Source organism: Anabrus simplex, chromosome 8, assembly GCF_040414725.1.
Source record: "Anabrus simplex isolate iqAnaSimp1 chromosome 8, ASM4041472v1, whole genome shotgun sequence".
Lineage (NCBI taxonomy): Eukaryota > Metazoa > Arthropoda > Insecta > Orthoptera > Tettigoniidae > Anabrus > Anabrus simplex.
In genome coordinates, this window is record NC_090272.1 from 43,081,609 (window position 1) to 43,107,946 (window position 26,338).

Below are 26,338 nucleotides of genomic sequence, written 5' to 3' on the forward strand. Positions count from 1 at the left end.
AATGACATGTGATGAAAAGAGAAGCCTCCATATACCTATTTTCCTGTGGTACTTGGACCAGTTGCCAGACTTCTTCAGAAAAGAAATGATGTAATTTCAATAGTCCACCATGCTCAATACACAAATGTATTAAAAACACAATTAAAGATACATGTTTTGGCCCTATTGGGCCTTCTTCAGTCTTGGAAGAAAGATATAAAGTTTATAGAAATACTCTAGAAAAAAAAAAAGATCGCACTAAAAGTCCATAAGAAAGAATTGATCTTGAAGGGATTCAACTTGTCGTAACATCAAAAACACAAACATTACCAGAGACTTGTATGCCCTTTCCTTTACATCCTTACTACAACCCCTAAATAATCTTATAGCCATATGAAGAGATCTGTAACTCTTATTTACAACCTCGTTAATGTTCATGAGGATTTTTCCTTATATTAACACCTAGGTACTTAGAGTGATCCTCATAAGTTAGTATTTCTCTATTAACATAATAGTTAAAACTGATTGGATTTTTCCTCTTGGTGAAAGTACTACCCGACTTTTCATCCAGTTTACCATCATGCCACTGTCTGCTGTCCATCTCACAACATTGTTAAAATCTTTCTGCAGTTGCTCCCAATCCTCTAACTTATTTCATACTCTGTCTATACAGTATAATGTCATCTGCAAAACACCTGGCTTGTGATTGCATTTCTTTACTCATATCATTTAGATATAAGGCAAAATAGATGCTCAACATACTGCCCTGCTCTTAAGCATTATTGAACCAGATAAAGCTTTAATTACTGGGCAGCGGAAGTTCAGGCTCTAAAAGGTAATGTTTTAGGTGCCTAAAATAGGCTCCGTAACTGGTATACTTAGGCACTAAAATGAATAATAGGCAGATATATATAACTGAACAGATATCAAGAAAACATTAAAACTCTGTTGGGTAATCGGGGAATTCAAAGAGCCACTGTCGAATTAATGACACTTTAAATTATTTTATTTTCGGGATTATATTTTCTTTAAGTGAACACGTCGGGAAAGACCAACAGTACACAGGTACCAGATGTGCAGCTGTTGCTCTAGTGAAAGATGAAATTCCAAGATTTGAGAAGGTTATATTTATAAAGGTAAAGAGAATGGGACGTTCACATTGTGTCACTAATTGCGGGGCTTTCGCTTTGCAAATCTGGGAAGGAGGTAGTGGGTGCTAACTCTCCTTGCAGTGTTTTATACAGGCTCGTAAGTTACATGCTCTTTAAAAATAATGGCACAGTAGACCATTATTATGAATACTGTAAAATATCAAAATTAAAACAGAAATTCAAATCTAACAAAGGAAAAACTAGTCAAACTGGAAAATTGGCACTAAAATTAGAATGGAAAATAGGTGCTAACAACAAAATAAGCATTATTAGGCATTATAAAACTGCTTTAAATAAACCTAAACATTCTTGAAACATGTAAATTTAAAAGGTGATGCATGTATATGTTAAGGAAAAACTAAGCATTTGCCTAAAATCCGCTGTCTATTAATTACTTTAATTCGCCGAGTTGTGTTTTTTTTAATTTAAGAACCCTATCAAAAGACTTCAATAGATCAATATTGATACAATCCATATGAGTATTTGATCTTGTGATTCTAACTTCATCAAGAATTGCTTACAGATCGCTATAGAGTGCATTTACCCTACAGAAACATATAAATTTAAATATCTCTTCCTCATCAAAAAGTTGAAGAATTCTTCTAAGAATTTATTTTAAAATATTAAAATACTTTACAGATGAACACATTGCATTTCATGAATCTGTCAGTGCTTTAAGTTACACACCCTCCCTTCACATCCATGCTCCAAGCCAAGTTTCCGGGCAACTTCCGAGGCTGCTACTACCAACTGTTTTCATTCCTCCCTGAATGGGGCGGAAGGCCTCCTAGATGGTGACACCATCTCTCAGGCCAGGGAATTTGTGGTGGTGATATGTGGAGCAGGTGAGATGGTTGGCGGGTATGACCTATACTAGGAACTGTCTTGGTGCACAAGAATGATAAACTAAGGAGAACCATTCTCAGGACAGCTGACGATGGGGACCAGCACCTCTACATCTCCTGAATGCTGAGGTGTAGAGCAACAGTAGAGCTGTGGCCACCCGTCCTCTGCTCGGTTCGTTGGTCCAAGTGCAGAGTTGTTCAACCATGGACCAGCTGAAGCCATTTGTAGGCCAAAGCCTATTCTGCAACCGCCAACCGACCTTCTGGAGACTACTACGAGGGTGATCAGAAAGTAAGTTACACTTCCAAGTTATGGCCATTTATGAAATCACCTACACATAGGCTGTGACAACATGCAATGTAACTTCACTTTCCCACATGCTCCCCGAGATTCTGTAAACATTTCTCGGAATGGTCAACCAACTGTTGGATACCCGATGTGTGGAAATCACCTCCAATGCTATGTAACCACCTGGAGAGTGCTGCTTTCACCTCCTCATCGTTTCAGAATCGTCGTCCACCGAGATCCTTTTTCAGCTTACCGAACATATGATAATTTTGATGCACAATAACGGAACACATCACATGGCTCGCCAAATGTCCAAACTGCTGCAACGATTCAAGTGGGAGATATGGCAACACCCTCCATACAGTAAGCTGAAAAAGGATCTCAGTGAACGACGATTCCGAAATGATGAGGAGGTGAAAGCAGCTGTCTCCAGGTGGTTACATAGCACTGGAGGTGTTTTCCGCGCATCCGAAAACAAAAGGTTGGTTGACCGTTCCGAGAAATGTTCACAGTCTCTTGGCGACTGTGTGGAAAAGTGAACTTACGTTGTTTGTTGTCATAGCCGTGTTGCGTATGTGTAGATGGTTTCATAAATAGCAATAACTTTGAAGTGTAACTTACTTTTTAATTCGCCCTCGTATTACTAAAACGTTTTCATTCCCTCCCTGAAGGAGATGGTGGCACTATCTCTCAGGTCAACAAGATGATAAGGTGAAGGAGATGTTCGTAGGAGGTGAAGGGGTTGGCGGCCATGGACTATACTAGGAACTGTCTCGGCATTCGTCTTGGTGCACGAGAATGGTAAACTAAGGAGAACCCTTCTCAGGACAGCTGACGGTGAGGACCAGCCCCTCTCCACCACCCGAATGCAGAGGCATAGAGCGACGGCACAGCCACGGCCACCCCTTCTCTGATCAGGAGGTTGGTCGGAGTGCAGAGCTGTTGGACCAGAGACCAGCCATGGCCACTTGTAAGCCGAAGCCTACTCTGCAACTGCTGACACTAATGAACTACCGTACATTATTACTGGTGAGAAGATTATAAAAGTTGTTGTACTGTAGGTATTTCATTATCAAAAAATTCTGCATGTTGGTGCAAGCATATACGGTAGATGGCAGTAAGTTACACCAATCAGTACAAAATCTGGTATGGTATTATACTGCTCAGCAACATCCATCTCTTGTATAGCGACTAGATTGACATCATTATCAAGCAGGAGTGTACAAAGGGGATGAAGTTGATGCACAAAGAACAAAGAGAATGAGACAGCAGTAGTGTCAGGAATAGAACACCGGGCGAGTTGGCTGTGTGGTCAGGGGCACGCGGATGTAAGCTTGCATCCGGGAGATAGTGGGTTCGAATCCCACTGTTGGCAGCCCTGAAGATGGTTTTCCATGGTTTCCCATTTTCACACCAGTCAAATGCTGGGGCTGTACCTTAATTAAGGCTATGGCTGCTTCCTTCCAACTCCCAGGCCTTTCCTATTCCATCATCGCCATAAGACCTATCTGTGTCGGTGTGACGTAAAGCAACTAGCAAAAAAAAAAAAAAAAAAAAAAAAAAGGAATAGAACACCATGTTAATAGTGTCAAACGCAAAACACTATGTGATCATGATAGTATTAATCTCCTTTATTAAAAGCTTATCAATTTTCCATCCTTTGAAGATTGAGTTCCTGCTCAGATATTACAGAATGAAGGGATCAAACCTGAGTATTAATAGGAATACTGTTCACTTCATTATTACTGCTGTGAAGAGCAGTGATTGTTTTGTTTTCATGTTATTCTGTTCTTGGCAATAAATAATGTTTTGGTTTCAGGGACATGATACAACATCAGCTGCAATCAGCTGGACGCTCTTCTTGCTGGGAAGCCACCCTCATGTCCAGGTAAGGAGCATCTCTCTGTATAAAAGTTTGATCATGGTAACTCTGAACATCCTTATTTTGACAAGAATGTCTACATCTAATTAATTAATTTCTTATGGCTATTTCTAGCCAAAAGCAGCACTTGTAAGGCAGACCCTCTGATGAGGGTGGGCGGCATCAGCCATGTGTAGGTAACATGTTGTGGAGGATAGTGTTATGTGTGGTGTGTGAGTTGCAGGGATTTTGGGGACAACACAAACACCCAGCCCCCGGGCCACTGGAAATAACCAATGAAGGTTAAAATCCCCGACCCGGGCCCTCTGAACCAAAGGCCAGTATGCTGACCATTCAGCCAACAAGTCAGCATACTGGCCTTCGGTTCGGAGGGCCCGGGTCGGGGATTTTCACCTTCATTGAACCGAAGGCCAGTATGCTGACCATTCAGCCAACAAGTCAGCTGCCTCTATGGATCAGTTGGTAGAGTGTCGGCCTCCGGATCCCAAGATAGCGGGTTCAAACCCGGCAGAGGTAGTCGGATTTTTGAAGGGCGGAAAAGAGTCCATTAGACACTCCATGTCGTACGATGTCGGCATGTAAAAGATCTCTGGTGACACATTTGGTGTTTACCTGACAAAATTCATTAAAACTCAGCCATAGACGCCCAAGAGAGTTTCGGTTTACTCGGTCTGCCATCTAGTGGGCCTAGAGTAAAACGGAACGTCGAAATTGATGAGCAGACAGCCAGATGGTGTCAAATTGAAACATCTGCACACGTTAGCTGAGGCCATACGATTATTATTATTATTTGATGATGATGATGATGCTTGTTGTTTAAAGGGGCCTAACATCGAGGTCATCAGCGCCTATTATTATTTAGCCAACAAGTCAGACTCTAGAACTAATGAAAACAAGGAATTTTAATCTGCTAGGACTGAGTGCAACAAAATGGGTCGGGGATCAATGAAAGGTCTAGTTCCTTGAATGTGTTTGTTTTAATGTGCATCTTTCTTTACGTACAACACGTCACAATACAAACCACCATAGAAACACACAATAGGGAGTACTTCCCTCCACTTAGGGTTGATGTCAGGGAGGGCATCCGGCCATAACATGGGGCTAATTTCATACAGAGTCCTGACCCCAAGTTATTGAAAAAAAATCAAGGACAAAAAAGAAGAGGAAGAAGAAGAAGAAGACTTCGCTGAGAGTATCATCATGTGTGACAAGATTATTCAATCATAAATAATGAGTTATATTTAAAAGGTGGACCTTCCATACCTTTGATTGTGATTAGGATTATCCAAGTCATAATGACAACACTATCCAGAGATGATGCAAGGGAAAGATCTTTGCAAAGAAACATTAAAGAGAAAATCAAAGGTGTCTCCAAAAACCATAAGAGTACGGTAGTAAATTAATTAATTCACATGCGTGTCAAACGGCAGCCAAAGTGTTAACTACCTGCCACATCATATAATTTAATCACCACTGATATTACGTTTGCGAAAATAGAAACCCACAAAAATTCCTTACCTACTGTATGTTCAGCGGAGTCGATTCATATTGACCACGTAATTTTAATTTCTCGCACATAAATGTTGTTCACATTATGCAGCACTCTACTACTGTAGTTAAACAAATCTGAAATGCCATTCTGTTTCAAATTCCTCTTTACAGGCAGAGAGATGCACAAGGATGTGACTGTGTTGAGATTCACTGCTACTGTTACAACAGTCCTTGGAATGTATGGTAATGTGTCAAAATGAGATAACAAAGGTGCTATTTTAGTTTTAAGAGCTACAGTACTGCTGGGTAAATTCTTCTCATATGTACCCTCCTTAGACCTACCTGGAATTCCATAGCTGCCGAGTTACCAGAGTTGCTCAATGATCTTGCCTTCAGAGACCGTTACAAACACTCTTGCTTGCTATGCTTACACAATAGCAAATTTCAGTTTTCATATGGCAGAAGCACATATTCCTAATTACTTCCATGCTTGGATTATTGTAGTATGGTTACTGTACCACGAGGAAAGCACACTACCAGGGTCTTTAAAGGTATTCATAATGAAGAAAGTGTCCGGATCCATGGCTAAGTGGTTAGCGTGCTAGCCTTTGATCACAGGGGTCCCGGGTTCGATTCCCGGTGGGGTCAGAAATTTTAACCATCATCGGTTAATTTCTCTGGCACGGGGGCTGGGTGTATGTGTCGTCTTCATCATCATTTCAACTTCATCATGACGTGCAGGTCGCTTACGGACGTCAAATCAAAAGACCTGCACCTGACGAGCCGAACATGTCCTCGGACACTCCTGGCATTAAAAGCCATACGCCATTTCATTTCGTGGAGAGAGTTATCATTAATAACAGTATTGCTAAATTGTGAGAAAATTTTACATTGAATTAGTGGAATTAATGCCAGGATAAGAATATTTTATTGTTACAGAGGGCATTAACATTCTATCAGTAATTGCTGTATGGAGATTTCACTGTATTATTGGTGACATTAATGTTCAAATAGGGTGTGATCCCACATATCTGAAACCTCTTGGTTTCTGCTCATGCACAGTGCAGTTGTAGACAAACCCCGTGTCATAAAAAGAAAAGTTGGAAGATAAGGATAAGATGAGAAACTGGCATTTAACTGTTTCAAATGTTTCCATTTTCAGATGTAGATGCCAGACTGGAATCTGGGTGGCTTGAGGTGGAACTTCCATGCAGCATCAGAAAGAACAAGAGCCGACTAAATGCCTAAGTGTAGTGCTGGGTTCATAAACAGGCTCCTGAGATTTCGTGGTGGTGGGACAATAGTGGCCAAAACATAATTTATTATTGCTGTACTATAAATCAATAATATTTAATGTATAGGCAATAAATTTCAATAATTTTAATGTTAATTTGTTTACTTTTTAATTGAAATTATGCAGGTACTATATCCCTTTCAGACCGAGTACGCACAATTGTGCGGGTTCGTATTTTAGTTATCCCTGACCGTATTTGATGTTTTTTCGGCGCTACACCGGACTGCAGTGATTGTGCAGGACACGTGGCGTGTATTTCAATTGATTTTAGTATGCGCTTGACCGCCAGGGCGAAGGAAGAAGAGTTTAAAAAGCACAGTTGATCGGCGAGATGGCAGGAAGCAGTAGTGCCGAAAGTAAGTATTTATTTACTGCATTTATATTAATCTAGAAGCTTTACTGAATACCGGAATATATTCAATGAAGTGTGTACTTTGGTTAGTGAACGTAAATTTTGAAGCTACACCATCGTACGTGATACAACGAGGTTTTGAATTTTGATACGCACAATTGTGTGGGTCCTGTTTTTTCGGATGTTAGTTTTTATTTTGTAAAATAAACTATTAATATGTGTATTGAGGAGCATTTTAGTCAGTTCTTGACGTACAAACAAAAATTCACACCTCCAGTTTTCTTTCAGGTCTGAAAGGGATATATATAAAATTGGATGTTGGTATGTTTGAAGCTAATAGACTCAAAAACTACTGGACCGAATTCGCTGAAATTTTCACAGTTCATTCTTATTACATCTGAGAGGGATTATGAAGTGGTTTGAACGAAATCTGATTCGTAGTTCGCCACTAAGGGTTAAAAAATAAAATAGGAGAAGATAAGCAAACCGCAAGACAAGTCCAATCAGCAGGTTGCCTACCCAACAGTATGTGAAGATTATGATGTGTTCCTTAAAACTTATTTCTGCTTTTATCAAATAGTGTGGGGGCAGGACACCCCTCCCAGCCCAAAGGGAGAGGATGAAATGTAAAAGTAATCGAAAACGACCGATATTAGTATCGTATCCATAGTTTTTGGGATCACTGAGATGAACTATGACACTCAAAATGCTGTTTAAGTCAAGTTCATCCCGAATAGCACCCCTAGGGGTGGGGTTGAAAGGGGGGTGAAATATTAATGTAGAATCCATAGTTTTTGGGGTCGCTGAGATGAATAACGTGAGCGCAAAAATGACTCCAAAATCAGTTATGAAACTCCATTCTAAGAGTAATCACCTAGGTAGGGCCTATGTCCCTAGAGGCCATGACGAGTGCACATCTTGCACTCCTTGAGGAACATTTTGTTGTGTATGGGTCGATGTGTGTCAGCAATTGAATGTAGTATTAGTACCGTAAATAGAATAAAGTTTTTGATAAGTTTAACTGCAATTTATAATATTGTAGCATAACTATTCTTACTAGACAATAGCTTGCTTGCTTTTTCTGTCTGCAAGTAGTTGCAATAAAAATCTGTATACTGACTGGAGGGTAATTGGGAATTAAAACAAGACTATGGAATGAGTATGTGGGAAAGTGGGTGTGAGATTTGTTGATACTAGGGTCGATTGCATAAACCCTTTGATCTTAGAAACGAAATTCATCGGGACAACGTCTGTCGTGTTTTGCTAGTATATATGTATATTTCAATTTGCTGTATGTCGCACCGACACAGACAGGTCTTATGGCAATGATGGGATAGGAAAGAGCTAGGAGTGGAAAGGAAGTGGCCATGGCCTTAATTGAGGAACAGCCCCCAGCATTTGCCTGGTGTGAAAATGGGAAACCATGGAAAACCATCTTCAGGGCTGATGGCAGTGGGGTTCGAACCTACTATCTCCCGGATGCAAGCTCACAGCTGTGTAACCCTAACCACATGGCTAACTCACCTGATATATCATATTATTAAAATGCAGAAAATATTAGATTACAGAATGAAGTCTGAAAGGAAGTAGTTGAATATTGTTAATTGGGTAGTAAAATAACTAAAAATGGTAGAAGTAAGGAGAACATAAAATGCAGACTAGCACAAACAAGGAAGACATTTCTTAGGAAAATAAATTTTCTCACTATGAACATTAAAATAAGAATTAAAAGACGTTTTTGAAGACTTTCATCTGGACTATGAGATTGTATGGGAGTGAAACATGGATGATAACCAGCTCAGAAAGAAAGAGAATAGAAGCTTTTGGAATGTGTTATAGAAGAATGCTGGTGAAATTTGACCAGAAGAAGGGCCAGAACAATAGGGCACATCTTAAGTTATTGAAGGAAGTATAGGTGGTAAAAAACGGCAAGGGTAGACCAAGATTTGAGCAAACAGGTTAGGCAGATGTAGGATATAGTAGTTACGTAGAAATGAAAAAGTTAGCACAGGATAGGGTGGCACAGAAACCTGCATTAAACCATTGTATGGGGTGATGATGCACAAAAATGTTGCATTCTTCATATAATATTTAAAATGTGCAAATGAGAATATGTAAATGTATGTAAAAAATGAAACCCGAGTATAACCATATCAGAACCACAATTCGCTGACATTTGTCATTATCAGTTGTCTACAAGTAAAGGAATGGAATATGTAATTACATAGGAACCGGGTGCTACTGATGAGTGCATGAGACATGAGGCTGCACATTTGAAACACCTACTGTATCAATACGGTTACTGTTAATTTTACTGGTTTCTGTGTTAAGAATTTTTTGTCCAGATGTTTTTTGTTTTCATTCTGTGAAAAAATATATTTCGCACATTCCTTTTGGACTATGCCATGTGGAAGAAATGATACAAAATATGAAAAAAGGCATCGATATTTCAATTAACCTATGTGATTCTTTATCAGGACAATTGTTGAACGAAATAGCACTTGTTGTCAAGATGTACTCTCTGTGCTGTGGACTGTTTCTGATCTTTAAGTGAAGCAATTACCGAGAACCAAGCTGTGCTAAGGATGTCACCTGCAGCTCTACTGAAATTATGAAGATGTTTTCATATTTCGATTGCTTCTCTTACAATCCTAGAACCACTGTGTTTCACTTGAACCAGTACTTTGGTATCCTTGGACATGACATCATGGCCGGATGACAAGGCATGATCTGCTAATGCCGACTTATCCGATTGGTGAAGTCAAATGCATCTGTCGTGTTCCTTGAAGATTGCATACCTAAACTACAACATCTTGGTATCTACAAGATTCTATGCACTTGTGATGAGGTTTACATTGGACAAACTTGGAGATCAGTATCTATATGCATCAAGAAACATGTCAGATGTATTTGATTTAATCAACTAGATAAGTTGTCACCCGACCACAACAACAGTTTGAAGATACCAAAGCACTAGCTTGAGTGAAACATTATGGTTCTAAGATTGTAAGAGAAGCAACAGAAATACGAAAACATCTTTCTAATTTCAATAGAGATGCAACAGAGATCCTTACAACAGCATGGTTACCAGTAAATGCTTCACTTAGAGATCAGGTATAGCCCACAGTACAGAGAGCTCATTTTCATGAACAGTACTATTTCATTCGTCAATTGTCCTAATGAAGATTTAACATAGATCAATCAGAATGTCAATGCCTTTTTTCATATTTTGTACAGTTTCTTCCACATGGTGTAGCCCAAAAAAACAAAAAAAACTTGAATACAACTTCAGACTGTGAAAGCTTCAGTTATAAAATTAATCTTATTTTATAAAGCTCTAGGATAATGACATTCATTTGACACTTAGGAAGTAGGAGTAAAATTACATTTTAGGGAATCATGATGAAGAAAGATGTTTGTAATAAGGCTTGGGGTTCAGCTGGAAAATACAGCAAACCATTGATTGATCAACATTTACAGTTTTCGCTGTCAGACGAGGAAGAGGATGTCTGTTGTTTTCAGCTGTGTCTTTGTTACAGAGAAAGGTGGTCCAGGAATTGGATGACATCTTCTACAATACAGACAGGCCCTTCACCATGAAGGATCTACATGACATGAGGTACCTCGACTGCTGTATCAAGGAGGCCCTCCGGCTGTACCCCAGTGTTCCTCTGGTGGCTCGCCAACTCAATGAGGATGTCATCCTTGGTATGTAATAACCAATTTCTTTTCCTTCACTCTTGAATTCATTTTGTTGTGTTTTACTGTGAGTAAAATGCAGTGTGCTACTGTCTGTGAGACACCTTATGCTATGTGATAGAAAGAAACAAACAGGTGCCAGTCAAGTCATATAGGGAGATCAAATTGAACAAATGATGTAGTAGAAAAAACACAATGTCCTGACAGTACGGGAAGAGGGAGAAATAGAAAGAGAACACAAAAGAATGAGGACGATCTTCAAAATTTCTTCATAATTGTTTTTAACTTTAACATAACCTTTAGCTACACAGTTCTTTCCTGGCTGAAACCTGAGAGGCAACAGAAGTTCCACATACTTACATTGATTTATTGAACTCACAAGGAAAATCTACCCAAATACATTTCTTAAAAATGCCATTTATTCTCCTCATTCCTTAATTGCAACACAAGATCTGGCACTTCCCTGGCTATTCCCGTCAACCACTCTTCAATCTATATGTATAAAATAAGAGTTTTGTCTGTACATTGCTCAGAATTTCAAAAGGATGGTATTTCTGTATCAGTCATGCCCACAGTAACAAGGAAATGCACTTTTTTACTTTTCTGTAATTTCTGTCTGTCTGTCTCTCTGTCTGTCTGTATGTATGTATGTACACGCATCACGAGAAAACAACTGAAGAGAATTTAATGAAAATTGGTATACAAAGTTGGGGAATAAGTCGCTACAATCTAGGCCATAAATAATTTTATTCACGCTGACTGAAATGGTAGTTTAGGGGAAGGCCTAAAATTTAATTCTCAAACGTTTATGTTATTAATGATCATATCTTAATGAAAATAGGTATAAAAAGTCGGGAAATAAGTCGCTATAACATAGGCTATAAATAATTTTACTCACGCTGAGTGAAATTGTTGTTTAGGGGAAGGCCTAAAATTTAATTCTCAAATATTTGTTATTAATGGTCGTATCTTAACGAAAATCGATGTGCAAAGTCGGGGAATAAGTCGCTATAATCTAGGCCATAAATAATTTTATTCACGCTGAATGAAATGGTAGTTTAGGGGTAGCCCTAAAATTTAATTCCCAAATAATTATGTTATTAGTGGTTGTATCGATAAATACTACATAAGTTATGTAGTATTATATTTCCGATTATTTATGTCTTATACATTGTTACACTACTGGTTATGATCAGAGATATTCATGAATTTGGATTTTTGTTACTAAGTCCTTATCAGCGCCGAGTCACGAGAAAATGGGTAAACAGGATTTAACGAAAATCGGTATGTAAAGTCGGAGAATAAGGAACTACAGTCTATGCTATAAATAATTTTATAAGATGCCCTAATATCATAGAGTCTAAAGAAAACTAAATGTGAAGAACTACAATGTAGAAAGCTCATAAAATTGATCAACAATAACTTTACATTGACCACTGTTTGTTGTGATGTGCTTTGTCTTCTGTTGCCACTCATCTCCGATAGATACTGTCCGGCTCCATGGCTAAATGGTTAGCATGCTGGCCTTTGGCCACAGGTGTCCTGGGTTTGATTCCAGGCAGGGTTAGGAATTTTAACCATCATTGGTTAATTTCTCTGGCACAGGGGCTGGGTGTATGTGTCGTCTTCATCATCATTTCATCCTCATCAGGACGCACGGGTCGCCTATGGGAGTCAGGTCAAAAGACCTGCACCTGGCGAGCCGAACATATCCTCGGACACTCGCAGCATTAAAAGCCATACGCCATTTCTTTTCGGATAGATAGGATTACTGCTGTGTACCAAGTATTTTTTTAACATTTGCCTTACGTCGCACCAACACAGTTAGGTCTTATGATGACAATGGGATAGGAAGCTGCCTTGGCCTTAATTAAGGTACAGCCCCAGCATTTGCCTGGTATGAAAATGAGAATCCACGGAATAACATCTTCAAGGCTGCCGATAGTGGGGTTCGAATCCACTATCTCCCAGACGCAAGCTCACAGCTGTGCGCCCCTAACCACACGGCCAAATCGCCCAGTCGTACAAGGGCAACAGTCTGCCTAAATACTGGCGGGAAGTACCTGGGGAGTTAGGTAACTTTCTTCTTTAGCATGCCATTCCTCTGTTTCATAAATTTTGCGATACTACTGGTACATAACACACTGGTTCATCATAGCATTCGAGCTATTCAATCCCTACTCTGAGGCACTGATTGGAATGAGAAGTGTGCATATTTAACGGAATAATGGCAGATAAGTGTTCACGGCTGTCTGTGGCCTGGTCATTCCAGCTCTGGAACTTTGGACTGTTAGATTGGCACCGTAGTACTGTCCGTTAAAAGGGAGAAAATGTGTAGTTTTCATTTGATCGAGTATTTTATGTGATAACATTGCTTTTAATCGCTACATTCCTACTGACGTTTTTGTAATGACCTATGTTGACTTCAGTTAGGAAAACCACAAAGTCAGTCTTTCTGAGAATCCCGTAGCGAAGCACGGGTACATCAGCTAGTGTATAATAAATCCTTCGTTGTGGCTGGGTCATGATTTTGGAATTCACTTCCAGCTGCTGTCAGGAAATGTAACTCAATATCAACTCAATATCAAAATTTAAGACTGCATCTAGAGATTACCTGTTGAATACCGCTGACTGTTTCGTGTGATTGGTGACATATGATAGGTTGTGTGATTGTGGTAGGTAGGCTACTACTATTGCCATTTTACTGTACGGTACATCTGAAGAACACTTGTTTCTTTTAATTAATATTTCATAAGTCAGAGAAAACACGTTGCTGCGGTGGAGGTGAAGTTAAGTCAAAAGTAAGACAGCGAAGGGAGACCAATTGCAGACCACACACTTAGACTAGAACACCACATCCGTGAAAACTTGTTACCAACAAGAACTGAGGATCTCGCCAAGGAATAGGAAAGCTATCACGCCTAAAGGATAACTTTAAACATACACCAAAGCCTCACGAGAAGACAAAAGGATAACAAGATCATCTCACAAAATACCTAAAACACAAACAAGACAACATGCCGCCCAAAACACAACCTGCAACTAAAAACACAAAACACAAAGGAAGTATCAATAAAATACCACTCTCGGAAAGCTCTGGAGAAGAGGATTCCGCAGTCAACATACAAGACCAAGGAAATGATATTAAGGGTATGTTTGCTGAAATATTATTAGAATTAAGAAATCTGAGAAAACAAAGTGAAGACTTCCAACAGGAAACAAGAGAAGAAATTTTACGCATAAAGAACGTAATCAGAAAAAGGGATGAATACGGTACTATGAAAAAGTAAACGATGCCTTAGAACAGAAAATCACCAATGCAAACAACTAAACACAAGAAAAGATAAACGCACTAACAGAAAGAATAAATATTCTAGAAGAACAAGAAGAACAGAGGGCAAAAAGAGAAAAGAGAAACAATATAGTGATCAAGAGCAAAGAACTATCTTGTGAAGAAGGCAGAAAAGACGAACTGAAGGACAAAATCAATAAAATAATAGACAGAGTAGAAGCAGGAGTGACAGCAAGTAATACAACCTACGTGGGCAAGGACAAAAATAATAGAGGGATAGTGAAGGTCAGTTTTGAACACTTTTCTGACAAATTAAAAATTGTCAAAAACAAACACAGACTAAGGGGACAAGATATCTACATAGATGATGACCTCACCAGAAATGAGAGAGCAATCCAAGCAATACTCAGACAGAAAGCTAAGGAAGAAAGGGACAAGGGTAACAGTGATGTGAGGGTGGGTTACCAGAAAATAATGCTGAAGGGCCAGTGGATACATTGGAATGATATGAATAAAAAAAACGGGGGAAAGTAAAATTGCAAACCTCAGAGCACAGTCAACACGCAACCAGGACGAATTAATACTAGCTACGTTGAACGTTAGAACCCTAAGAACTGAAGACAAAGAACTGGAACTCCAAAATGCACTCAAGAACATAAAATTCGATATTCTGGGCCTCAGCGAAGTCAGACAATGCGGCGAAGATATAGTAGAAAAAGAAAATGGCAACATTTTTAGCTACATAGGAGAAACAAGAGGACAAAAAGGCGTAGGTTTCATAATTAAAAGCCATTTGAAACAGAATATACAGGAAATAAGAGGAATCTCAGAGAGGATCGTGGTATTATCCCTAAAAATAACAAACATCAAAATCACAATAATCCAGGTATACGCACCCACAGAGGCAAGCACAGAAGAAGAGATCGAAGAATTCTACACGCTTCTAGAAGACACTCTAACAGACTACAAAGCACACCGAACATTCGTAATTGGTGACTTTAACAGCAAAGTGGGGAAAAAGAAATACGAAGACGAAGAACCCATGGGACTTTATGGATATGGAACAAGAAATGAAAGGGGAGACAGACTCATACAGTTTGCACTAGGACAAAGATTAAAAATTGTAAACACCTTCTACAAGAAACACCCGGAAAGTAAATGGACGTGGATCGCTCTGAATGGAAAAACCAAAAATGAAATAGACTACATCCTAGATGATAGCCTAGAAGTTGTAAAAGACATCCAAGTAATCAATGGTCTAAAATTCGATACAGACCACAGAATGGTCCGACTGAAAATGAGAATAAAGAAGGAAAAGAGACGCTACTTCAACAAGACGACCCCAAACCCCGAAAGTACAGATCGAACAGAATACACAAAAGCACTACAACACAACCTCCAAGAGCTTAGTCAACAAACAGACCAGAAGGCACAACAATATTATACAGAGCTCGTAAACTGCATATCCCTCTCAGTCAAGCAATCTTCGACACCGGGAAACAGAAGAAGAAATAGAATAAAATTAAAGGATAGTACTAAAAGACTGATCGAAGAAAGAGAACGTCTGAAACCACAAGCCAAAGAAAATGAGCGCACAAAGCTGGAATATACAAAAATCAATAAACAAACGAAAAGGGAAATCCGAAAAGACATCAGAGACCACAACACGGAAGTAGTCAAAGAAATCATGGAAAATACAAAATCAACGAAGAAGATTCGAAAGGAATTAACTCCGGACAAACATTGGATACTGGGAGTGAAAGACAGTAATGGTAAAAGACAAGCCAAGAGAGAACAGATAGTGACACAAGCGACAGAATTCTACAGGAAATTATATACAAGTAATTCCCAAAATGGCACACAGTGTCATAAGACGCCAAAAAAGGACATTGAGGAAGGAATACCACCCATTCTTCCCAGTGAAGTAACAGCAGCCATAAGGGAAGCAAAGAATGCAAAATCCCCAGGGGAAGATGGAATCTACAATGAATTCCTGAAATGGGGTGAAGAAGACATAACCCCATTCATCACTACGCTATTTAACAAGATACTCGAATCAGAAGACATACCAGGGGAGTGGAAACAAAGCACCATCATACTTTTGCACAAAAAAGGAGCCAAAGACGATATCAGTAACTACAGACCTATCAACCTAATTGTAAATCTTTACAAACTCTTCATGAAGATCCTAACTAAGAGAATGGCGAAGACACTAGATGAACAACAACCAGTGACACAAGCAGGATTTAGAACAAATTACAGTACATCAGACCACCTACAAGCAGTGAATCAACTGATCGAGAAAACACAAGAATTCAGTCTGGATGTATATATAGCATTTGTGGACTACAATAAAGCATTCGACTCCGTGGAACGGGAATACGTTTTAGAAGCACTGAGCAAACAAGGGATCCAGAACAAATACATCAGACTCCTGGATAAACTCTACGAAGGCAGCGAGGCCAAAATAAAAACAGAAAGAGAAGGAAAGAACATCAAGATAGAAAGAGGAGTTAAGCAAGGGGACCCTCTCTCACCAAAATTATTCATGTGCTTACTGGAGAATCAGTTCAGAAAACTAGATTGGGAAAAAAAAACGGCATCAAAATAGATGGAGCAAGACTAACGCACTTACGATTTGCAGACGACATCGCATTGGTGGCAGAGTCGGCAACGGAGCTAGAACAAATGATAATAGAATTAGACAACATCAGCAAAGAAGCAGGCCTGACAATGAATCCAAGAAAAACAAAATTGATGACTAATGCACTGGAAACTCCAGAAATACTGGAATACGTAGAGGAATGTGTATACCTTGGCCAGAACATATCATTCTCAAACTGTTCAGAAAAAGAGGTCAAACGGCAAATAGGACAAGCATAGAAGAGGTTCTGGTCTCTAAATTTCATACTGACAGACAAGACTCAGAAACTCACCCTTAAAGCTGAAGTCCTAGAAAAATGTGTGATACCAGTCCTACTATATGGATGCCAAACCTGGGCGCTAACACTAAAACAAAGGAAAATGATCTACATATGCCAGCGCAAAATGGAAAGAAAAATACTCCAGGTCTCATTGAGAGACAGAATACGGAACGAAGATATACGAAGGAGAACGGGCATGAAAGACGCTCTGACGAGCCGATCAGCTAAAGTGGAAATGGGGAGGACACGTAGCAAGACTGGAGCAAAATCGATGGACCTACAAAATGACAATGTGGGATCCCAGACAAGGAAGACGGAACGTGGGAAGGCAAAGAACTAGATGGGCAGACTGGTTTGCGAGATGGGGAGGAAAACAATGGACAAGAACAGCAAAGATAAGGCAAGAGTGGAAAGAGCTGGGAAAAATTGTGTGCAGAGATCACTGACCTTACGGGATACACCTTTGCTCAAGCCCTATGATAACATAGGTCGATCAAGACACATATTATAGATATTGCGTAACAGTGAAATATGCAACAGTGCACTTCCGCAAAGAGACCTGGAGATCACCTCTCTGATCACTACGGCATAATACAGTAAAATTGATAAAAAGAGGTTTTTTATGAAGTGGTGAATATAAAATTATCATCCTCGCGTACACTGCGGAACGAAGCCGAGCAAGTGTAAAATATGTTGAAGTACGCTCTCAGGACAGAGGCGAAGAATACAACATACAACTGTACGCTTCGACGAAGAGGATACCGTGATGGTCATCTTCTGTGCACTCGGGAAAATAGCAAGACGAATGTCAAACAGACAGACGTTTGCATGCAGTAGTGATTTGATAACTCATCACGTAACACATAGTGGAAGGAGGATATGCACTTGCAATGTATGTCAGGAGAATTTCAACGGAGGATAAGGTCAAGAAATTACAAGAAACGTCTACAACATTCGGAGAAGAAGCTATGCAAGAACGAAGAGTGCAAGTTTACGCTTTTACCTAGAAACAACCTGAACCCTCCCTGGGATAAAAGTGTACACGTGTCATTAATGCAACAGTGCGTTTTTGCAAATTGTTGTTCCAGAAAAACACAATTGCATTCACTGGGGGGTGAGACTACACAAGTGTACAATATGCGGTAATACGTTATCATGAAAAACTGCACATTAACCAATATAATAATGCTCTTCAGGACCTGCTCACCTGATGAGCTAAACTGAGCACTGTCCCTGCATTGCAGGAGGCCATAGCCCTTAGGGGATTCATACGGCTAATTTATTTATTTATTTATTTTATTAATTATTATTATTGTAGTGTAAATGTACATAATATTTAGCTTTTAACTCATGTACATTGATCATTTTTTTTTATGGTCATTATTATATTTCCATTTACTTTATTACATATTGTTAGAGGCATGATTTCCGGGAGATAGTAGGTTCGAATCCCACTATCGGCAGCCCTGAAGATGGTTTTCCGTGGTTTCCCATTTTCACACCAGGCAAATGCTGGGGCTGTACCTTAATTAAGGCCACGGCCGCTTCCTTCCAACTCCTAGGCCTGTCCTATCCCATCGTCGCCATAAGACCTATCTGTGTCGGTGCGACGTAAAGCCCCTAGCAAAAAAAAAGAGGCATGATTTTTTCGCATTAACGATAAATGCGACAAGAAATATTTTAAAGCGATTTTGAGATATCTTAACAACAAATCATATGGTTCTAGTTAAGAAATTAACTAGAAATTACTAAGAAATTAGTAATTTTGTTTTCACGAATTACAGTGAATTACAGCGACAAGGCCTATTTAAAGCTAAATTTACTTATTTTGCGATAAGTGCGAAAATTCAGCAAAATTCATGGAAAATAATGATCTTGAAACTGTATTCCAATATCACGTGTGTGAAGGGAAACAGAAGTCACAATAAGATTTCTCATTTCGATAGAAGTATTTCTTCGTATTAATATTGTATAAAATCCCTTAAAAGTATGGCCATATAGGGTGAAAGCTACAGCCATGTAGGGTGAAAGGGTAATTTGTTATGTAATCTTGATTAAGGCTATATTATAGCCTCATCAATATTATATAAGGAATAACAAATTATTATCAATATTGTTTCTCTTTATTTATCTTTCACATGAATAATTCACAAATCTCACGATTTAAACTTTTTAAAATTAATTTTTGGAAATGACTAACACAAAATTAAAGCGACGGGGTCAGCCCTATTTCACTAAATAACGCAAAAAATTATTTTCTTTTTTGTGAAATCCAACAAAAATGAATGCGAAATAATCATGCCCCTACACATTGTGTTCTCTTTATGCATTGCTTATATTTTTCAGTTTATCTTACTTTTTCATTATGACTTTGTCTCTTTTCTTGTTACCTTAATGCTCTGGATTTCTTTTCTTTTATTTTATTCTATTTTATTTGTTGAACTTTGCTTTCTTTCTTCATTATATTTTCTCCAAATCTTTAATTTTTAGCTTATCTTTGATTTTACAATAGAATAGTATATTTCTTTTATGTATGTATTACAAATATCTGTATTTTACATGGTTAAGTGCAAGAGAGGGCCACGAGCCCTAACTTCACCACTGCTAAAGTTAAATAAATAGCTTTCCTACACTGAAAATGAAATAAAAACCTACAACCAGTTTTCCAGTCATTGACCGGGTCAGGAATGGAATGAATGAAGCCCCCATCTTGCGGCGAGGATAAGAATTGTGCCGGCTACTGAGGCCTGTCGCACTCCTCTCGGGCAATGATTAATGACTGACAGATGAAATGAAATGATAGTGGAGAGTGTTGCTGGAATGAAATATGACAGGGAAAACCAGAGTACCCGGACAAAAACCTGTCCTGCCTCCGCTTTGTCCAGCACAAATCTCACATGGAGTGACCGGGACTTGAACCATGGAACCCAGCGGTGAGAGGCCGATGCGCTGCTGTCTGAGCCACAGAGGCTTTACGAATTTCCTACACTGTCATCTTCAAGTAGACTGCTTCTCCCCATCATCAATCTCAGTTCTTCTCAGGTCCCAACAAGCTTGTTTCTGCTTCACAGCTTCATCAGCAAAGTAACCTTCAACACTCATTGAGTAGCCTTCTTGATAGATCTTCAGTTTTGATGGGCAAAGTGTGGGATAAGAGAAATCTTCTTACAAAAATTTACAAAATTATGTCAATATCCTCCTGGTCAATACTATAATGTTTTACGTCTAATTGAGACGAGACTTTACACAGGCATATACGTGTTTCAACCTGGCATTGGGTCATCCTCAGTAGGACATATATATTTAATTAAAAAACATACAACACACAAAATGAAATGTTAGTTAAAAAGTTTTTTCTTAAAGAGCAGCTCTCGAGCTGGACTCCATCACAGAACATTTTATAATAGAATAGTACATTTCTTTTATATATGTATTACCAATATCTGTATTTTATGAACTGGACTCCATCAGGGAACATGGGTGATGCAAGCAGGCCAAATAATACTGAAAATCAGAAGGTTTAACTTCAATAATGCTTATGTTTATCAGCCCATATCTGAACATAACAACCAAGCCAACAGTTTACAGATACTAGTTTGAAACACACCAAGGGACAACAGAAAGACCTCCAGCACAAGATTATTTAAACGATCACCATCTCACAGTTTTTAATTTTCGTCATGCTTTTTAAGAAAAACTGTTTAACTAACATTATGATATTGTTGCAAATAAAACAGCGTCTGTTTCTTGACTCTAATTTATTTCAGGATGACCCAATAAATGCACACCATTCAACCATGAATGACCACACTCACTAATTGCAGCCTATTTACGAGTCTCTGTCCTCTTCACTTAGCAGATAGTCTGGCTTGTTGGTACTACCTGAGATAGCTATAATCCTTATTGACAGGCTTGTCTTACTTTCACTTCTCCTCCAAGTCCAGTCACCCCACACAGCAGCTGCATGTAGACAGGTTCGAACACGGGGCTACTGGACATGCAACACACAATGACTGTTCCTTGCTTCAACTCCAGAGGCAGTCCAGTAATTCACACAGTCAAACACAGTGAACAACTAGACAACAACAGTTTGATACAATACTCCACAACGATGACCATTAACACTGTTTCAGTTATGTTCACAATAGCTGCTCCAGTCGCTGACTCTATGATGGCCAGACCACACACGCAGTAATCTAAGGCAGTACACCCTATTTTATTCCGTACACAATGATGCTCCGACTCCAGAAGGGCACTGATGGCAGGCAGCACTACTACAGAAGTCCTCAGTCCAGCTACTCACTCGACACTGCAATGCAACAACAACAACTCCTTGTTCAGACTCCAGTGAGACACTGCTGACAGCCAACACCGTTCTAGCCCCTCACTTCAATACACCAACTCCAGCAGTCTGACTGTTCATGGCTAGTCTCCTTCTTATAGCTCGGGTGATGTGTACTGGAATATTCACGATGTGGCTAGAGCTGGAACATTGTCCTTGCACCTCCCAAACAAACAACAAAAAGTACCTGGGTTTGAGGGGTAATAATAGTTATCTGAGATTTTGATCAAATTTATTTATTTACATTGTTTACGCCCAATTTGGACCACCAAAATCAACCCCATGCAGCAAAATCTTCAAAAAATAAGTTCACTTTTTAACACTTGATAATTTCTTCTTTTCCCTAAACTTCTTCATTCTAGACGATCTTGCAGCCCATTCTTCTGCTGATATAACATACTGATTATGTTTTGATGTTTTAAGTGATAGTTTTGTATATTGTGGTTTAGAATCTTCTCCTCTTCTCTATTTTCAATTTGCTCTATAGTAATTTTTATTCATCCAAATCCATTTGTATTTCTTTAAACCAAGTGTTTTTTTGTATTACTATTACAAAAGAAATTAAAAATCTGTACTGGAGTCTAAAATTTGGCAAACATTATATGTGTCCAAAATACACAATCCTCCATTTCCTCATTGTGTCAATAATTGATTCACTTTCCTTGTCAATTACTGAATTGGATAAAAGTCTCCACTGGCCATCAACCTGCTGCTTTTTATTAATAATTGTCTAGAGAATTATTCTATCCACTTTCTGCAGTTTGTCTGTTGTTGCTTGAGTATTCAGTTTGAATAATGTTTCACTTGCATACGTTGCTTCTGGTTTGATGATGGAGTTATAATGGCAAAATTTAGAATTAATTGAAAGAGACTGTTTTTTGTAACTCGGCCATGTAATTTGTTTAGCTCATCTCAGTTTTAGAGTTCTATTATTTATGGATCAATCAACATCATCAATCACTACTGATCTGCATTTAGGGCAGTCGCCCAGGCGGCAGATTTCCTATCTGTTGTTTTCCTAGCCTTTTGCTATATGATTGCAAAGAAATTGGAAATTTATTGAACATCTCCCTTGGTAAGTTATTCCAATCCCTAACTCCCCTTCCTATAAACGAATACCAACTTTATCTTCATATTGTGATCTTTCTTACTTTTAAAGACACCACTCAAACTTATTCGTCTACTGATGTCATTCTACGCCATCTCTCCACTGTCAGCTCGGAACATACCACTTTGTTGAGCAGCTCGTCTCCTTTCTCCCAAGTCTTCCCAGCCCAAACTTCACAACATTTTTGTAACACTACTCTTTTGTCAGAAATCACCCAGAACAAATCGAGCTGCTTTTCTTTGGATTCTTTCCAGTTCTTGAATCAAGTAATCCTGGCGAGGGTCTCATACACTGGAACCATACTCTAGTTGGGGTCCTACCAGAGACTTATATGCCCTCTCCTTTACATGCTTACTACAACCCCTACATACCCTCATAACCATGTGCAGAGATCTGTACACTTTATTTACAATCATATTTGTGTGTTTACCCCAATGAAGGCCTTTCCTTATATTAATATCTAGGTACTTACAATGATCCCCAAAAGGAACTTTCACCCCATCAATGCAGTAATTAAAACCGAGAGGACTTTTACTATTTGTGAAACTCACAACCTGACTTTTAACCCCGTTTATCATCATACCATTGCCTACTGTCCATTTCATTAGCATTCCAAGTGACAATTTCACCAAGATATTTAAATGTATGTACAACTTTTATTTTCTGAGTACTGGTATCATTTAATATAATATGTGAAGTGTCAACTTTAAAGGATGGCATCATTTTTGTTTTATCAAAAGATATTTTCAACTCAACCTTCACTGTTAATCTTCCTAGTTCCTCTACTTGAAATTTTGCTTCTTTTATATTATTTGCTAATAGCGCCAGATCACCAGCAAATGCAAGACAATTTAGTCGAATATTTCTTCCAGTCTTAACAGTTAGAGGACATACCTTACTCCATTCACACATAATTTTTTCCAGGACACAATTAAACATCAATGGAGATAATCCACCTTCCTGTCTAAGACCAGTACGAATATCAAATGGTTCAGAGATTTCATTTCTGAATCTAACTCTAGGCTTTGTGTTTCTCAGAGTGACTGCAATAAGGTTAACAAGTTTCCGATGTAGACCAAATTCAGTAAGGATACGTAGTAATGATTCACGAAGGATGGTATCATAAACCTTTTGAAAATCAACAATACTATACCATAAAACTTTCACTAAAGGAAAGAATAATTACACATGTATTACAATTAAATAGAAGTACAGTGTGATTAAACAGTTAAAAATCATTTAGTATTTGACTGCACACTAAGAAAGTAAAGACACTAGATAGAAGTACACAGACACATTGACTGTGTACTTCTGACACAGACTGACGAGTGACGAATGTGCACAGCAAGCGGGTGAATCGTACCCCCGGTTACCCATCCTCACAACACGTGCTATGAGACTCCACTACTTACTGTGCCACTGTACTAATTGGTTAGTCACAACGAACGACTTTTTTTTTTGCTAGTAGTTTTACGTCGCACCGACACAGATGGGTCTTATGGCGACGATGGGATAGGAAAGGCCTAGGGGTTGGAAGGAAGCGGCCATGGCCTTAATAAAGGTACAGTCCCAGTATTTGCCTGGTGTGAAAATGGGAAACCATAGAAAACCATCTTCAGGGCTGCCAACAGTGGGATTTAAACCCACCATCTCCCGGATGCAGGCTCACAGCTGCACGCTCCTAACTACGGCCAACTCGTCCAGTCAAACATCATTTTGTAAGTGTTTCCACTAAATACTTCTCATGAAAATTAAAGAAATCAAAGAAAACAATTAGTTGATAAGACAACAGGGTTTGTAAATTTTTAAAAATTCCTGTAATTCATAGTTTAGGTGGCAAAAATGGAATAAAAATGTAATGTTATCTCCACCCCTAATCACCACCACTGTGCAGGATAACTTCCCACTCTTCCATGACTCTGTTGAGAAGCCATAAACTTGTACATCACCACCTGGAAGCCATTTACCATGTGCATTGGCATATCTTACCATCTAGTGGTCAGTTCGATGAATATGGTCAGGCAGTGTCTTAAACGCCTCCAAGAAACTCTGCAACCAATACTGACAATAATGAAGTTAGTGAGATTCTTTCAGCTGTGTCACTGTATTTCACTTTGTGGTGTGAGAAGTGTGCTCCAGTGATCATAGCTTACCATGTGGACACTGAATTTCTGGTCATGATTCTTGATTGTGCTGAACAATTAGCCTGCTCTCGATACTGGGAATTAATATCACATGTTGTGTGTTCTGTTAGGTAACTACAAGGTCCCTGCCGGTACCACAGCACTCATAGTCATCTACATGCTACACCGCTGTTCTGACACATTTCCTGATCCGGAGAGGTTCATGCCAGAGCGCTTTCTGCCAGATCAATGGCAGGCTCGACATCCGTATGCCTTCATCCCATTTAGTGCAGGACCTCGGAACTGCATTGGTAAGAGAAATGTGCATCTGCATCTGTGTTGTTAAGAGAAAATTCATGTACCAAGAAGGAGTTATCAGAATTGCATGATGTTGGGCTAAGTGGCTCAGACAGTTGAGGCGCTGGCCTTCTGACCCCAACTTGGCAGGTTCGATCTTGGCTCAGTCCGGTGGTAGGTCAAATACGTCAGCCTCATGTTGTAAGATTTACTGGCACACAAAAGAACTCCTGCAGGACTAAATTCTAGCACCTCAGCATCTCTGAAAACCATAAAAGTAGTTAGTGGGACGTAAAACAAATAACATTATGGTTAGAATTGCATGATATGGGTGATTGTAACATTGATGTAAGCGAGTGATTAGAATATCAGAGCAAAAGGATAGTTTATTAAAGAAAAATGAATACTTGAATCTTTTGATTCAGTTTGACTCCTTTGACCAAAGGCCACCACACTAACCTTTTAGCCATGCCGCCAGATTTTGTCCCAGTCCAGGTTTCTTCTTCTTCTACTTAACAAAACCAAACCCCATGGCGCAACAGCCCGGAAGGGCCATGCCCTACCAACTGTTAGGTTCTTCATTGTGTCAAAACTAATTTATGATTAAACAAAATTAAGAAAATCCCTGAAGATGCTTATCCGCTATATTTTTCTCATATATTTTCAGGTCAGAAGTTTGCCATGTTGGAGCTGAAGGCAGTTCTATCCACCGTCCTAAGAAGGTTTTATATTGAGGCTGTGGACCGGAGGGAGGACCTCATACTGCTCAGTGAACTGATTCTGCGGCCCAAGGATGGTCTTCGAGTTCGTATATCACCACGACAAGAGTAACACGATCTGAACAAGGATGGCCTTCGAGTTCATATATCACCACGACAAGAGTAACACGATCTGAACAAGGATGCCCTACGAGTTCGTATATCACCACGACAAGAGTAACACGATCTGAACAAGGATGGCCTTCGAGTTTTCATGTTCGTATACAAGAGTAACACGATCTGAACAAGGAAGGCCTTCGAGTTCATATATTGCCATGACAAGAGCAATATGATCTGAACACGGATGGCCTTCATGTTCGTAATCACTATGACAAGTGTAACATGATCTGACTAAGGATGGATCATTGTGTTCGTATATCACCACATCTAGAGAAACATGACCCGACCAAGGGTGGCCTTATCACTACAAGTGTAGCCCACCTGGTGGCCATGATATTTATGGTGTTATGCAGTTAGTTGGTTCGAATCCTACTGGTGAAAAATATTTTCAC

General features: G+C 39.2%; 1 protein-coding gene across 1 annotated transcript in view; it reads left to right on the forward strand.

The window, feature by feature from the left end:
- The window catches only part of Cyp4c3 (Cytochrome P450 4c3), a 314,949-nt gene extending 288,876 nt beyond the window's left edge, over positions 1-26,073 (forward strand). Inside the window, exons 9-13 of the mRNA XM_068229046.1 lie at positions 4,084-4,152; positions 10,823-10,981; positions 23,723-23,732; positions 24,903-25,082; positions 25,736-26,073. Of these exons, the coding sequence (XP_068085147.1) occupies positions 4,084-4,152; positions 10,823-10,981; positions 23,723-23,732; positions 24,903-25,082; positions 25,736-25,899 (582 nt within the window). The 3' untranslated portion in view covers positions 25,900-26,073. The remainder of the gene's footprint in view (positions 1-4,083; positions 4,153-10,822; positions 10,982-23,722; positions 23,733-24,902; positions 25,083-25,735) is intronic.
- The last annotated feature ends 265 nt before the right edge of the window (positions 26,074-26,338 follow it).